Source organism: Sus scrofa, chromosome 1 (genome assembly GCF_054392235.1).
Source record: "Sus scrofa isolate SSC_HxYL_T2T_F1_AM1 chromosome 1, Sscrofa_HxYL_maternal_Yorkshire_Landrace_v2.0, whole genome shotgun sequence".
NCBI lineage: Eukaryota > Metazoa > Chordata > Mammalia > Artiodactyla > Suidae > Sus > Sus scrofa.
The window spans coordinates 262,248,717-262,265,735 of NC_139383.1; the positions used below are offsets into that span (position 1 = coordinate 262,248,717).

Below are 17,019 nucleotides of genomic sequence, written 5' to 3' on the forward strand. Positions count from 1 at the left end.
TCACTGAGAGTTGAGAGCCATTGAATTCAATGCTAACTGGCTTCTTTGGGCTTCTTTCAGCCTGGTCAGTATTACCTGTATTGGGACCATAGATCTCAGCTTTTTTTTTTTTTTTTTTTTAGGGCCATGCCTAAGGCATATGTAAGTTCCCAGGCTAGGGGTGCAATGGAGCTGTAGCTGTCGGCCTACACCACCGCCACAGCAATGCGGGATGCAGGCCGCATTCAACCTACACCACAGCTCATGGCAACACTGGATCCTTAACCCACTAAACGAGGCCAAGGATTGAACCTACCTCCTCATGGACCCTAGTTGGGTTTTTTAACTGCTGAGCCATGAAGGGAACTCCCAAGATTCTGCATTTCTAACAAGATCCCAAGTACCACTGACGCTGCTGGTCTGGGAGCCATACTTTGAGAAGCTCTGGTCTAGGGAATCCTACTGATTTGAACAGACTTCCCTGAAGTCTGACTGATACAGATATCAATATATTTAATAATTAAATTATATAAGGATCTTATAATAGGTTAATCAGAATGAGCACTTTTTTTCCCCGAGAAATATTTGTATTTTTTATACACTGAGGATAAAAGTACATAATAAAAATATATCAAAATATTTTTAAGCCCTGAATGACAGGATTAAAATTATTCTGTTGGCTTCTCTATATTTTCAAATTTTTTTTTTTGCAAAGAACTTGTGTCACTTATTTATTAATTGAGAGGAAACCACAGAGAATAATAGGATTTTATAACTATCTTGCAATTCAGAGGTCAAAACTATACAAACCATTATCACTGTAGTTTGAATTAAACTTGCTGTAAATGGAAGCAATTGCCTTACTGATACCACAGCAGTGACTTATCAGAGACTTATGTGTTTCTTCTTCATGCCCCTCTCTCCTTCCCTGCACATACATTTATACATATTTGGATCATGACTAACTGAGATTAAAAAATGCTATTATCAGGAATGCCCAATGATGCCTGTCTGTGACTTGAGATGTGACTTGATGTTTATGCATGGATACACACTCACACATACACACAAGTTTTTCAGAAAAAAATCACATTCTTCTTTGAGTTTCAGCCATAAAAGGTTGCTGAACAGACTTAAGACTCCTATTACATATAAAAACAGCTCATTCATTACTCCAGAAGATATGGTTAGAACAACAGTGAACAAAAATTCAGGCATCTAGTGTCCTCGTGTTAGCTCTGTCACTGACTTCATTTCTGACACTGGGTGGTTCACGTCCCCTCTCCCTGCTCCCCTCTATTAATGGGTGAACTGAAGGGGCTGTAATAGATGATCGAAGCAGCACCTTCCAGTTTGAAAATGTTATGACTCCTCTATCATTTCTAAGAGAAAAAAATTCAAGCTTGCCATTTTGATTGGTTTGTAACTATTGTATCTAAAGACATTGGCAGAGGAATCATGTGAGCTAGATCCTGGGAATTAAGTCACGTGAATTCACCCACATCTTGCTAAAAAAACTTGGTTGTTCCCGTACAATGAGATTACACAAAATTCCACCAAAAATGTGAATGTTCATTTATTGAACAGATATGCCAATGACATTTTAAGAAGATGTCAGTATTTCCCAGTACTGTTACTCAGGCAAAAGCTCTGAGCCTTTAATTTATAATTAAAGCCTACTAATTTATAATTATTTTGGAGAAAAATCCACAAAAAGAAAGCAAGTGAACTCAATAATTAACTAGTTTCTAAACAAAATGTTTGCCATTCCAGAGTCAGCAATCCTGTGCTCTATTCTAATTTAATCATTAATCTCTGGGACAGTTTTTCACTCTTTTATTGGTTTGGTGCCCTTGGGCATAAAAGCCCATTCAAAGTTCTCATACAGGAGTTCCCATTCGGGCTCAGCGGTAACAAACCTGACGAATAGCATGGGGACACAGGTTCAATTCCTGGCCTTGTTCAGTGGGTTAAGGATTCAGCATTGCTACAAGCTGTGGTGTGGGTTGCAGCTGTGGCTCAGATTCCGCATTGCTGTGGCTGTGGTGTAGGCTGGCAGCAGTAGCTCTGATTTGACCCCCAGCCTGGGAAATTCCATATGCCTCGGGTGCGGCCCTAAAAAAAAAAAAAAAGAAAGTTTTCATATAGCTCGTGGAGTTAACTTTTTAAATTATAAAATAGCTCGTGGAGTTAACTTTTTAAATTATAAAACGACTGATAAAGAAAAGTGTGGCCATATAGTTATTTTGCATCCTTAGCATCATTTGTGGGGGATCAAGTGTCATTTGACTTACTTTTGCACGTCGCCACCCCTCCACTCCACTGTCCGTTCTCCTGACAGACCCGTTCCCTGCTCCCCTGTGGATCAAGGAAAACAAGTCATTGACAAGATGCTACTTCTATAATGAAAAAATAAGGGTAAGCAGAGTCATCTCAGCTGTGAACTTGAAACTCTCAGCATCATGATGCTAAATGAATTTAGTAAATAAATATAGTTTTAGAGGTAGGTTTCGACTTCCAAAAATGTTTTCATCAAATTGCCTCAAAATTCATATTCTGGAGGACTAGTGTAATTAAGGTACAGACTTTGTTTCCCTTTCATTTATATATCAAGTAGTTAAAAATCAATAGGAAAGATGGGTGGAGAATGAAGTCTCAGTGAGGTATATTTGCTTAGGGGATTTTAAAAATATTTTGAACTGAATTTTCAATACCTGAGAGGTACAGTAAAGGTAAATTAGTTTTTTTATACCCTTGAACATGTCAAGATATCTTCTTGGTATCAGGATTGAATTTTTGACCCTGTAAACTTATCCATTAAAGATAAGCTTAACCTACTAAGTCCCCATGTAAGTAAAATTTTAAATATTTCAAGTAGAAATCTTTCTTCCTTCCTTCCTTCCTTCCCTCTCTGCCATCTTTCCTTCCCCCCTCCTCCTTCTTTTCCCTCTTATTATTATTGTTTTTTTGGTCTTTTTAGGGCCGCAACTGCGGCATATGGAGGTTCCCAGGCTAGGGGTCTAATCGGAGCTGCAGCCACCAGCCTACACCAGAGCCACAGCAACGCAGGATCCAAGCGGCGTCTGCAACCTACACCACAGCTCATGGCAACGCTAGATCCTTAACCCACTGAGCGAGGCCAGGGATTGAACCCGAAACCTCATGGTTCCTAGTCGGATTTGTTTCTGCTGCGCCATGACGGGATCTCCCCTCATTATGATTTTTATATATTTTTAAGGCCACACCTATGGCGGAAGTTCCCAGGCCAGTGGCTGAATCAGAGCTGCCAGCCTAAGCCACAGCCACAGCTACAGCCATGCCAAGCCACTCCTGTGACTTATGCTGCAGCTTGCGGCAACACCAGATCCTTAATCCACTGAGCAAGGCCAAGAATTGAACCCATATCCTCACAGATACTAGTTGTGTTCTTAACCCGGTGAAGTCAGGACAGGAACTCCACTTTTTTCTTTTATTGGAGTATAGTCGATTTACAGTTTTGTGTCAATTTCTGCTGTATAGCAAAGTGACCCAGTCATACATATACATATATATACATATTTTTAGGGCCACAGGTGTGACACATGGAAGAGTTCCCAGGCCAGGGATTGATTCGGAGCTGCAGCTGCTGGCCTACACCACAGCCACAGCAATGTGGGATCCAAGCAGAGTCTGCAACCTACACCACAGCTCATGGCAACGCCAGATTCCTAACCCTCTGAGCGAGGCCAGGGATCAAACCCTCATGGATATTAGTTGGGTTTATTTCCACTGAGCCACAAGGGGAACTCCTATATACACATTCTTTTTCTCATACTATGTTCCATCATGTTCTACCCCAAGAGACTGGATATAGTTCCCTGTGCTGTAGAGTGGGACCTCATTGCTCATCTATTCCAAATGTAATAGTTTGTATCTACCCACCCCAAACTCCCACCCAACCCACTTCCTCCCTCCTCCCCCTGACAACCAACCACAGGTCCGCTCTTCATGTCCTTGATCTGTTTCTGTTTTGTAGATAGGATTTTAATATTACAAAGCAGGTGTGCTCTTGAGACCTAACTTGATTTATGGTTAGAACTGCTCTGAGGAGTTCCCTTCAAGGCGCCGTGGAAACAAATCTCATTAGGAACTTGTGGGTTCGATCCCTGGCCTTGTTCAGTGGGTTAACGATCTGGCATTGCTGTGAGCTGTGGTGTAGATCGAAGACGTGGCTCGGATCCCGCGTTGCTGTGGCTCTGGCATAGGCCAGTGGCTACAGCTCAGACTGGACCCCCCCTAGCCTGGGAACCTCCATGTGCCATGGATGTTGCCCTAAAAAGGACAAAAAAAAAAAAAAAAGAACTGCTCTGAGGAGTTTTCAGGCCACACCTGCCATGTGGGACCCTGGCATCTCAATCAAAACCCCTCTAAGTTATTTGAGCCCATTGCTTGAGGAAATCCTAGCTCTGCACACCCAAATCCCTATGGTCACCTCCCCATAGTGACAGATGGACTGTCCTGTTGCACAGTATGATTAACAGGAGGCCAAAACACAGGTTTAAATGACCAACTGAGATCAGAGTACCAGTCTTGTGGCTGGTATACAAACTTCCTCTTATTTTCATGGCTTTAATTTTTAAATTTGAGACTTTTTTGCTTTTTAAAATTATAAGTCATTTAAAATATTTCCTATAAAGTGTTATATACATCTATAAAGTGTTCTGTATGTGTGTGTGCATTATATATGTACGAAGTATTATATATATGTGTTTTATGTGTGTGTGTATCTTAGATATAAGGTAACAAAGAAAAAAGAAGTAACAAAGAAAAAAGTAACAAAGAAAAAATCTTTTAGGACCAAAATCAATGAAACAAAATGGTACAATACTAAACATATACCTAAGTATATTGCAAAAACAAATGAACTCTAGTTGAATAATTTGTTTGCTTACCTCTAGTTCATAGCCAGTTTCACAGTGATAAACAATTGTGCTTTCAAAGCTGTATTCACTGCCAAACACAAACCCATGTTCTGGACTTTCAGGTTTCCCACAAGAAACTGGACTGCAGGATTCATCAGAAAATAGTGGCTCCCAGGTGCCATCCAGCTAAACAACAAGTTGTAAGTTACATTTAGGAATTAGTACTTCTGAATGAAGAAGTCTGCAAATATTAGCCATATTATAAGGTAATCCCTAATAAGATAGATAAAGGATGGATACTTTGGTCCTACTTCTGCTGATTTTTATCTTTGGCCTTAAAAAAGACACATTGATTATTAGATGGCTTTAATAGGCATCACTAAACAACTTTAGATATGTCAAACTCAAAAAAACAAGCATTTTCTTGCCAAGGGAATCCTTTAAAAAAAAATCAAGAACACCAAGAAGTATGTTTTCATTATGATGCATAAACACTGGATGGTTGATACAAATATTCCATGATTTATACTAATACATCCTTCTTACATAATTCTACATTTCAGTCTAAAATTTATGAGAAACAGCAACTTTTAGGTAAATGACCCAAATTTAAAAAGATGGCTAGCTTTTTTCTCCATTCCAGCATGAATACTTGAAAATACTCTATCGTACATTGTAAGTCACATAGTTGAAAAAGACACACAGACACACACACACTTCATTTTCCTGCCTCCACAATTATAACCAACATTTTTTTTGGAGGGGGGCTGCACCCATGATATATGGAGGTTCCCAGGCTAGGGGTCGAACTGGAGCTACAGCTGCCAGCCTACATCACAGCCACAGCAATATCAGATCCGAGCCGTGTCTGCAACCTACACCACAGCTCACTGCAACACCCAATCCTTAACCCACTGAGTGAGGCCAGGGTATTACTACTAACTTTTAAAAGCTACATAGAATTGTTTTCTTTTGATATATCTGAAGCTTATTTTGGCATATATTAATTTTTCCCCTAGTAGTTAAGTCATTGTATCAGCATGATTTTTTTTTTTTAATTTTATGGCTGCATCTGTGACATATGGAAGTTCCCAGGCCAGGGATCGAATCCACATCCCTGGAACCTGAGTAGCAACCTGAGCCACTGCAGCTGGATTCTTCACTCACTGCACCACAGTGGGAACTCCCAGCATGATTTCTTTATTAATGATTCCTTTCTTCACTATCTTGTGATGAATCCTTTATCAGGATCTACTTTTGACTGATTTCTTTCATTCCATTCATTTTCCCTTATAGCAAATTTTATACTAATACCACACTAATAGGAACTCAGAAATTTTAAGTAACTTTATTAAAGTGACACATGTAGGAAGTAGAGGTAGAATTCTATTCCAATTTACATTTCTGCTACTTTCTACTAAAACTGGAAGCATAATTGGTAACAGTCAGGGCTCATTTCTACACAGAGTGTCTATGCATGATTAACTTGTCATGGATCTCTTGTTATATTTTAACATTTCATCTTCCTTTGGCACTTTGTATTTACCCTTGGCACTTTCTTATTTTTAAAAATGGGAATATTGGAAGGAAAGATATATTTTTATATTTCTACCAAAAAATTTTGCAAATTATTTGACATGATTGGAAACTTGAGGCATTTTCTCTTTTCAGGACAGCAAGATATTGCTTGTACGGCTATATCTATATCTATATGTATATCTGTATCCACCCACTTACACACATATGGTATAATATACACTTACACATGTATCCACACACACACGTAGTATAATATACCCTTACATATATTTTCACACACACATGAAATATAATATACACTTACATGTATATCCACATACATATACATGATATAGTATACACTTATATATATACACACACACATACATATGTAACATAATATACACTTACATATATATCCACACACAGTATAATATACACTTACATATATACATACACATATAGTATAATACGCACTTAGATATATACCCACAAACACTCACATATACGGTATAGCATACACTTACATATATATCCGCACGCACACACACACAGTGTAATATACATAAATGAGTTACATCTACATGTTCTAATTAAGACAAGGCATCTTACCTGACAGGTTGATATATTAACTCCCTCATAGGTATACCCTTCTGCACATGACACAGAAACTTGCTTATTTACACTGAAATCATCCCCATGAACAATTATATGTGTTAGGTTTGCTGGCAGAGGACATTTTTTAGGGCTGCAGGAGATTCTCTCAGGGAACCAATGGCCATCTTTCTGACAGGTGAATGTATCTATATCTGTATCCATCATATAACCTTCCAGACACCTGCAATGGGGAAGCAAAACGAGTGCCTTAAGGGGAGTGCAATAGAGTTGGTGAGTTATTCTCAGACTCAAGAAACTGTTATAAAGTTCAGTAGACATTTTCTGTGATATATTAAAACCAACCCAAATGTCAGAGGGATGGAGTCACCACGTAAAACTAGGGAGATACAATGATAACTGGATCAATCCTTAGTTCTCCATTCAGGATTATCCAAGTCTAAAGGTGCTTCACACATTGTTGACATGATTTCCCTTTGTTCTGGGTATCACTGTCAAATTCATTTTTATTCCCCAAATATCTAACAGTTCAAGAAATTCTAGACCAAGTCCAAAACAGGCTCAGATACTAATAAGAATATAACACAATTAATATTTACTGGGAATCTACTTTGTGCCAAGCACTATTCTAAGCCTTTCACATAGGGTACTTCTTTTCATCTTGTTTAGTAGATATCGTGTTCCAGTAGTACGAGGGTTCAAACTCAGGTCAAACTGGCCCTAAACCCTCTATTATTTTTAAAATTTGCATTTATTCATTCGGCAGATGTTTACAGAGCACTTATTAAATGCTAGTCACTATTCTAATTGCTCTACAAACATTAACTCATTTAATTCTCATGTCAACTCTATCAATAGGTGTGATTATTATCTTTATTCCCATTTTGCAGACGATGAAACAGACACCAGAGAGATTAAGTAACTTCCCCAGGGAAGCAACAGTGCTGAGATTCCTACCTAGGGAATCTGGCACTACAGTCCGTGCTTTCACCCCTATACTATGCTGCTTTTTATTTGTTTTTGCTTTTTAGGGCTGTGCCTGTGGTATACAGAAGTTCCCAAGCTAGCGGTTGAATCGGAGCTGTAGCTGCTGGCCTACACCACAGCCAGAGCAACACAAGATCCAAGCTGCATCTGCAACCTATACTACAGCTCACGGCAACATCGGATGCTTAACCCACTGAGGGATGCCAGGGATCGAACCTGAGTCCTCATGGATACTAGTCAGATTTGTTTCTGCTGCACCAAGATGGAAACTCCTGCTTTTTAAATTAAACTGTTTAATTAACAGAGACTTATTAGGTGGATATATTTTTAAAATTTCACACACTACCAGGCTAGGTAGGAGGTGCAAGTTTCACAAACTTGCAAAGAGATCTGTTTACTCATAAGTGGCGATCTGAAGATAATCAACACACAAGGAATAACAGAGGAGTCTTATGAAGCAGGCCGTATTGTGACTTCTCAAGATATCTAATAACATCAACATCCAAAAAGAAAACTGAAAATGTATTTCAAAAGCAAGGAATAATTTTTGCTTTTCTTCTTGGTGCATAATCCACTAATCATTAGCTTCTATATCATTGACAATCCTCCCCTGGGTCTATTTCTTTCTTTTCTTTTTTTTTTATTTTTTTTTCCCACTGTACAGCAAGGGGGTCAGGTTATCCCTACATGTATACATTACAATTACATTTTTTCCCCCACCCTTTGTTCTGTTGCAACATGAGTATCTAGACATAGTTCTCAATGCTATTCAGCAGGATCTCCTTGTAAATCTATTCTAAGTTGTGTCTGATAAGCCCTGGGTCTATTTCTTACTGTACTTAAGAGAAAATGTGTACAACAGACCAGGTGAAGAAGAGTTACTGAATTATAAACAAAATCTAAGAAGCCCATATATGAAGGATAATCCATAATTCCTTCAAAGATATCAATAAAATATAAATTGATTCAGATGGTTGAAATGTATTTGTACATTATGGGCATTTATTCTAATAAAAATCTAATTTATAAATTCATTCCACATTTTCTCATCTTTTTTTTTTTTTTTTGTCTTTTTGCCATTTTCTTGGGCCGCTCTCGCGGCATATGGAGGTTCCCAGGCTAGGGGTCGAATTGGAGCTGTAGCTGCCAGCCTACGCCAGAGCCACAGCAACGCAGGATCCGAGCTGCTTCTGCGACCTACACCACAGCTCATGGCAACGCCAGATCGTTAATCCACTGAGCAAGGGCAGGGATTGAACCTGCAACCTCATGGTTCCTAGTCAGATTCGTTAACCACTGTGCCACAACGGGAACTCCATCTCATCTTTTTTAACTATCACATTTTAGATGGGGAACTTTTCAGCAAAAATCACCAGGTATGCATTAAATGCTTAGTTTGTTCAGCATTTATGTTGACCAATGAAAGTATGTGATTTTTTTGACCTGAAGTCTCAGATTTTGCCTTATTTCCCCAACATTTACATATATGAATATAATCATTAGGCGATACCTCAGAAATTTTTTAGCATAACATTTAAAAAAGAGCTGGTGATTTAAGGGATATTACAGCTAAAGGATCTTGCTGTTCCATGAAGCTCAACAGGATATAATAATAATTATATTAGGAACTACAATCTGAAAATGTAGAAGTTTATTTTTATAAGCCAATGGATTTATGCATAATTATGGGTAGAATAAAGCCGAGTGTTAAAAGCTTCAGTTTTGGGAAAGCAGTCCAGAGATGGCGTTTTCTTCCCAATTAGCTAACGTGTGGACCTATCCCTTTTCATTTCATAACCCTCCTGCCTGTGCCCCTCAGAGACTCTAAAACCGTGGTCTTACCTGAGTCTCACTTTACTTTCATAGGTGTGTGCCTCTCCAGTGGCCACGGCATTGGGAACAGATGGTGGGGGTCCACAGGACAGGGGCTCGCAGACTGGATAAGGCTGGCTCCATGTCCCTTTCTCTGTACAAGTCAGATCTGAACTGCCTTGCATTACATACCCGGACCTGCAGTTGTAAGTTATCACATTTTCCTGCGAAGAACCACTCTCACTGACGAATGCATTTGGTATCACTGGGGGGGAACCGCAAAAAGTGTGTTCACAGCTTGGGAAGCTAGTGCTCCACTGGCCATTGGCTTCACAGGTGATTTCTGAAAGTCCCAGGAGCTGGAAGCCTTTGAAGCACCGAATCCGAGCTGCCTTTCCACAACCAAAATCTGTCCCGTTGATGGCTCCATTTTGAATTACTGGTGTGGAACACCTGCAAGGCAGGCAGGAAGGTGGGCTGCCACTCCAGGAGTTATTGGAGAGACACCTTCTGGAAGGACTTCCATGGAGCTTGTATCCGGGAAAACACTGATACTGTATATGCCCCCCATGATAAAAGGAAAAACCATTAGGAAAGCCATGGGGTAGATCTTCAGGAGGCCCACAGCTGACTGGTTTACAGAGAGGAAACTGGGCATCCCAGTTACCATCTGACTGACAGGTGAGTTTGGGGGCACCGTGCAACATGTAGCCCTCCTGACAGCGAAACTCCACCTCCTTCCCAAAGCCATAGTCCAGGCCATCCATCACCCCATTTGCCACCTGTGGTGGTGGGGCACACCTGACAGGCACACACATGGGAGTGGTTCCGCTCCAACTTCCATCAGCAAGACAAAGCCGACTGCTGGCTCCCTCCAACAGGAACCCCACATTGCAAATGTACTCAACCTCTTTTTGGAATGTATACTCACTTCCTTTCACCTGGCCATTGGCTAAGACTGGGGGTGAACCACAGTCCACAGGAATACAAACTGGCTCTTTCCCATCCCAATTCTCATTTTCTTGGCACGTTCTCCTCTCAGTGCCATTCAGCACATACCCAGGATTACACTCGTAGTACAACACACTCAGGTACGTGTAGTTGCTTCCTTTGATGGAGCCATTCAAAATTGGATTTGGTTTTTGGCATGATATGGCCTCACAGTGTGGAGAAGTGCCACTCCATTCTCTATTCTGCAGACAAAGTCTTAGGTCAGAACCCACCAAAGTGTATCCCAGTTTGCAGCTATACTGCACAGCGCTGCCCATGGTAGTCTCCGTAAAATGCAAAGAGCCATGTTCGGGGGCAGCAGGGAGGTTACATTCAATTGAAATGCAGGATGGAGCACTGCCATTCCAAGTTCCGTCTTCCTGGCAGATCAGCACAGGGTTCCCCAAAAGTTCGTATCCTGGATGACAGGTGTACAAAACCATGGTGTTGTATAGAAATTTGGCTGAATGTGTAGCAACAGACCCCTTTGTGTTTTCCCAGGTTTTACCCACTGTTTCCAGATGATGAGGAGGGTGAGGAGTCAGATATGGAACTTCCATCATGTCTTCTTCTTGGGTAAAATACCCCTGACCATCTTTGACTTTATTACAGTCTCCAAAATCAATGTGAGGAGGGAGACCACAGTCTACGGGTACACAGGTGGGGATGGAGCTCGACCAGCCCGATTCTTCACAGGTCTGCATGGCATGACCAGCGACCTGGAACCCAGGGAAGCAGCTGTAGATGATCATGGCACCATAGCTATAATCTGCACCTTCTACGAACCCATTTTCAATGGGCTGTGGGGGATCACAGTGGATGGCACTGCAAGATGGGACATCCACATCCCAATCACCTGTCTCTAAACAAGTCAAGGCTTTGGGGCCCTCAAGTCTGAAGCCTCGGTCACAAGAGTACGTAATGGTTTGCCCATAGTGTAGGTTTGTGTAAGAGAACTTGCCATTCGAAATCTCCTTGGGTTTGGAGCACTCAATAGGTTTACAGGTTGGTTTTTTCCCCAGCCAGTGACCGTCTTCTCCACAAAGAGTGGTAGTATTTCCCACCAACTCAAAGCCTGGCTTGCAGGTATAGAGAGCTGTGCTCAGATAGGCAAGACCTTGCACATCAATGATGCCATTGAGGATTTCCTCGGGGTGGGGGCATTCTACTGGAACACATTCTGGCAGTGGAGAGCTCCAGGTCCCATCAGCTTGGCAGAAGGTGGTAGGATCTCCTCTTAGGAAAAACCCATCCACGCAAGAATACTTGACAGTACTTCCAAAATGAAGAGCAGAAGAAGGAGCAGGGACACCAAAAGAAATCAGGGGAGGTGGGAGGCAAAGAACCATCTTACAGACAGGAAAGGAATCATTCCATTGCTGGGATGGCAAGCATTTCAGGACAGACGGGCCCTGGAGGGCATGCCCTTCTTTACAGGAAAATGTCACCACTCCCACATCTGTGGTCAGCTCCTTCAGTACAAGCTGGTTTTCCAAGAGAGGGGGCTCTGGGCACTTGGTGGGCATGCACTTTTGGTTCGGCTTCTTACTCCATTTGCCAGATTTCAGGCATGTCCAAGAATGATCACCAATAAGCTCATAACCCTCATTACAGAAAAACTGAACCTTGGACCCTACTTCAAAATTTTCTCCTTTCATGTAACCATTCTGGATCGGGGGAGGCTTTCCACAGTTGAGAGGGATGCAGGACAGAGGGGATTCACTGTGCCAGTGGCGATTGGCTTGGCAGACAAATACAGGACTTCCAACTGACTTATACCCAGGGTTACACCGGTATCTCACTTCACTCTCAAAGGTCCTGCCGGTTGTATGCTGGATAACGGAGAAAACAATGAAGTACAATTTATACGACAGATAACATAGCAAAATAAAATCAATCATAGTTAAAAGAAAGCTAAACTAAAATGCCTATGTTAAAACATAAGCAAATGAGGACTTCCATTTTTTCCAACAGATCCATTTTATTTCTTTATTTTAAATAAAGGAAAAGGATGGTAGGAGCCCAAGTTAGATAATCCCTACTGTAGAAATGTTTACCACAGCGCTGAGCCCATAATAAATAAAAGATCAATAGTTTCTAAATTGACTGATGAATTGATGGAGCAATACCAAAAATTATAAATTACTCGGTATACTCAAAAAAAGCTTGCCGACCAAAGCAATGCTATGGTTTTTGTTTTAACCACAGAAAAGGAAACATACTTATATATACACTACATTTTTTTTTAAATGTGGTGAGATAATAAAGTACCAAGTTTTTTTTTAATGGATATGGTCTTAAGACGACTGTCGGAGTTTTGTGTTCCTTCTTAAAGTACTTTTAAAGATCCCTACCATAAGAGTGGAAAATCAAAATTAATATTTTATCTTTTAAACAGAAATTTTAATATTCATGGTTTCAACAAATATATAAGTGTACAATATAGTAAGAGGTCATTTTTGGCAATAGAAAGATGAATTAGTTGTGAAAACATTAAAGTGATCACACTGGTTCTTTTGTTGGTGAGAATGGTAATGCCTAGCTTCCGTGAGGCAGTAAATGGCTTGGTAGTTGGCCAGTTATGATTCTTATTCTCCCTCCCACTTAGTTATTTGTTTGGTTTACTCCTTTACTTCTTGGGTACCCCCATATGCACATAAACATTATGCCATCATAGACCTCATCTGTGTTACTAAACACTAGATGTCCTGTGCTTATCTGGCACTTAGTAGGAGCTCCAGAAATATCTGTTAAGTGAATAAGTGAAGAAAGCCTCCTTATATATACTTGGATACTCTCTTCCAGTGGGAAGCTCATACATCTGAGCAAAGGTCATAAATAAAAGGCTTTTACTGTTTTAGAATATAAAGGTGAAAAGGCACTCTCTATGTATGGGTTTTAAAAAATCTTTAATTAGAACACGGTCTGCTCTGATTGCTCTTGGAGTTCCCACTGTGGCTCAGCAGTAACGAACGCAACTAGGGTCTATCTTGCCTCACTCAGTGGGCTAAAGGGTCTGCCATTGCTGTGAGTTGTGGTGTAGGTCACAAACATGGCTTGGATCTGGCATTACTGCCTAGGCCAGCAGCTGCAGTTCTGATTCGACTCCTAGCCTGGGAACTTCCATAGGTTGCTGGTGTGTTCCTAAAAAGACAAAAAAAAAAAAAAAAAAAGCTCTTGATTTGGGGGAATAGAATCTTATGCCTGTTTTCTTGATAGATTTAATGAGAAGACACATATCAGTGTGAAAGAGAGATATGTGTGAATCAGCTATAAACCTTGGTTCTAATGAAATTACCCTTAGGTTTGCTAAAAGAAAACTGCCAGAACTGCCTTGTCGGGTGGTTTACCCCATCATTTGTCTAAAAAATAGAAAAAACAGATTTCTCTAGGTTCCAATTAGACCTTGATTTCTATAAAAATAAATGATACATCCATCTTGGAATAACTTCTATAAAGCAAAATACTATTTCCTTGAAACTGTTTTATTCTAACTTCATAGTGATGGCTAAGATATGGCTACAAAGTGTTTCAAGTGTCTGTATGCTAGTAAACAGTAGAAAGCTATAGATTAAGAGGATTCATAACCTCTACCAAATTATTTCCAATATTTTTTACCTATAGACTGAGCCACTTCTGTTACTCAACAATTAATCTGTTCACACCCCCACTTCAGAATAAGCCACAATGGGCTGACCCATGGACAAAAGCCATGGACTCTTGTGAATCAGTCCCTTACCTCCAGAAAGCCATTCTCAACCTTCGGTGGTTCACTGCAAGATACAGGGTGGCACGTGGGTATGGGGCTGCTCCACTGTCCTGTGGCTTCACAGGCACTCTTCTTCTCCCCTTTGATGTAGAACCCCCTGTTGCAGCTATAAGCCACTATGGCTCCAAAACTGTAGTTAGATCCAATTGCGTAGCCATTCAGGATGCTTGGAGGCTCTCCACAGCGCACGGGGATGCACTGGATGGACATGGGGGAAGGGTTCCACTGCCCACCTCGCATACATTCAATCTTTGCAGAGGTATTTAGTACGAAACCCTCCATGCATTTGAAGCTCACAATGGAGCCTGCTGCAAATTTTGCTTTGCTCAAAGATTCCAAGATGCCATAGGAAACCGTGGGAGGTTTTTCACAAAAATGAGCTATACAATGGGGCATGGTCTGACCTTCTGGGGGAACCCACTGGCCCTGGGCATTGCAGAGGAGCTGGGAGTTGTCTGCCAGGCTGTAGCCATCTGAGCAATAATAGAATGCAATGTCTCCAAATAACCGATGGGCGGTCTCTGGAGAGGCGTGTTCCACGACGGGGGGCTCATCACAGGAGACTGCCAGACACTGCTGGTCACTTTCACTCCACTTGCCACTGGCCAGGCACTCAATGGTGTCAGGACCAGCCAGGGTATAGCTATGAGGTTGGGGAGAAAGGAACAATAACTAAGAATATTTGCATTTTCTCATTGTTTTTATTTATCTTTTCAACAATGACTTTACTTTTATTCTATGTTCTTTAAAACAATATTTACTATTTGAACATTGAGCTTAATGGCCTTCATCTAAGATACACATCTTATACCAATATTAGGGCTTGTTTGGAAAAGGAAGTAGCTTTAATATTTTTGCTATTTAAGAAACTAACTGCTACACATATCTTTAAAAATAAAAATGAGGAATAAGCTATGGTCCTGTTTGACTCAATTCAGAGTTGGAACTTTATCTACAGGTGGTTTCAGTTGTTTGATTTGATAACTAATCTTTGAAACTAAAGCTCTGATGAACCCTAGGTAGCCAACATATAACTCTTAGTTTTCCATATTCTTAAACTCAGTGAACTTTAAACCAGTCACTATAATTTCATTCTCCAATATTTCACAAAACCGTTAGCTATGTGATCACTGTTAAATGCAGTGTCTCCATATGGCTCTGCAATTCAACGAGCATGAATAAATTTTGCTTAATTTCACTTTCTCTATGCACGAGGTATTTTCCCATACATGATCATAGATCGATGACTTACAAAAATCTTCAATTAAGCTCCAGTGCTCATTCAACAAAGCTGAACAAATATCTGGACATGCAGTAGTAGAATAATTACATTTGAGTCATTCTTATTTTCATTCTTTTTTTTTTTTGGAAGAGAAAGAGGACAGAGGTTTAGGAATGTCTACCATCTGATCAGCTCATCATTCTGATATTAATGAAGGGGAAGGAGACTAAAAATAATTTGGCATCAATTTAACTCTGCCTAGAACTATTAATTGCTTCATTTTACAGATGAATGAATGGCCAAGAAATCTGTCAAAAGTCACACAGTACAAGCAGCAGAGTTAAGATCTGAATTTGGTTTACTGGATTCCAACACTATTTTCGTTTCCATGATGCTGCTCCATCTCCCTCTCTCTTGTTAAAATGAGGTAGGTTAGGTCACAATTGGTGGGTATCTTGTGGACACCATATGACAGTGTCACTAGTACAAATGATTTGACCCGCCCTTCAGCAAAGATTCTCAAATCATCAGTTAGCAAACATTTCTCTGGAAGTCCCTTTTAGTTTCCATAAGGAATCAGCTATTACAGGCTGGAATTCCTTTACCTTCACTGGAAAGATTTATGACACCTATAGGAAATAGAGAGATAAGGGGGGGGAATATAGAGCATCATCAGAGATGTGTGTATCTGTTCTACCTACAGTTATTTATTGTGCTATGGATAGAAGTGGTCTTGAAGTGAGCACTCATAGCTGCCCCCAATAGCTGAGCACCATCTCCAGTTAGGGTCTGCTAGAGTTCACTGTCATGTATAAGCTCAGCTCTTCGGATGAGAATCTGAACTTGACAAATTTTTGGGTGGGCTTCTGTCTTAAAGGATCTGGGAAGATATACAAAGACAGCAAGTTAACAGTATCCTTTTATTATTAAAAACCCACTGTCCCAGTTCTGAGTGCCTAGATTTGCTATTCCTGTACAGAATGTGCACCATTTATAAAGACTTTTTTTTTTTAAATGGCTGTACCTTTGGCACATGGAGGTTCCTGGGCTGGGGTCTAATCAGAGCTGTACCTGTGGGCCTAACTACTTTATAATCATGTAACAACTTCAGATCTGAGCTGCATCTGTGACCTACACCACAGCTCACGGTAACTCCAGATCCTTAACCCACTGAGCAAGGCCAGGGATCAAACCTGTGTCCTCATAGATACTAGTCACATTTGCTT

At 40.5% G+C, this 17,019-nt stretch overlaps 1 protein-coding gene across 3 annotated transcripts in view; it reads right to left on the reverse strand.

Moving 5' to 3' along the window:
- Positions 1-17,019, reverse strand: part of SVEP1 (sushi, von Willebrand factor type A, EGF and pentraxin domain containing 1) — a 202,198-nt gene that overhangs the window by 22,380 nt on the left and 162,799 nt on the right. For all 3 annotated transcript variants that reach the window (XM_003122075.6, XM_084991626.1, XM_084991634.1), the window contains 5 exons: positions 14,542-15,214; positions 9,843-12,634; positions 7,011-7,236; positions 4,911-5,066; positions 2,274-2,337 (listed from right to left, as the gene is read on the reverse strand). In XM_003122075.6, the coding sequence (XP_003122123.3) occupies positions 2,274-2,337; positions 4,911-5,066; positions 7,011-7,236; positions 9,843-12,634; positions 14,542-15,214 (3,911 nt within the window). The remainder of the gene's footprint in view (positions 1-2,273; positions 2,338-4,910; positions 5,067-7,010; positions 7,237-9,842; positions 12,635-14,541; positions 15,215-17,019) is intronic.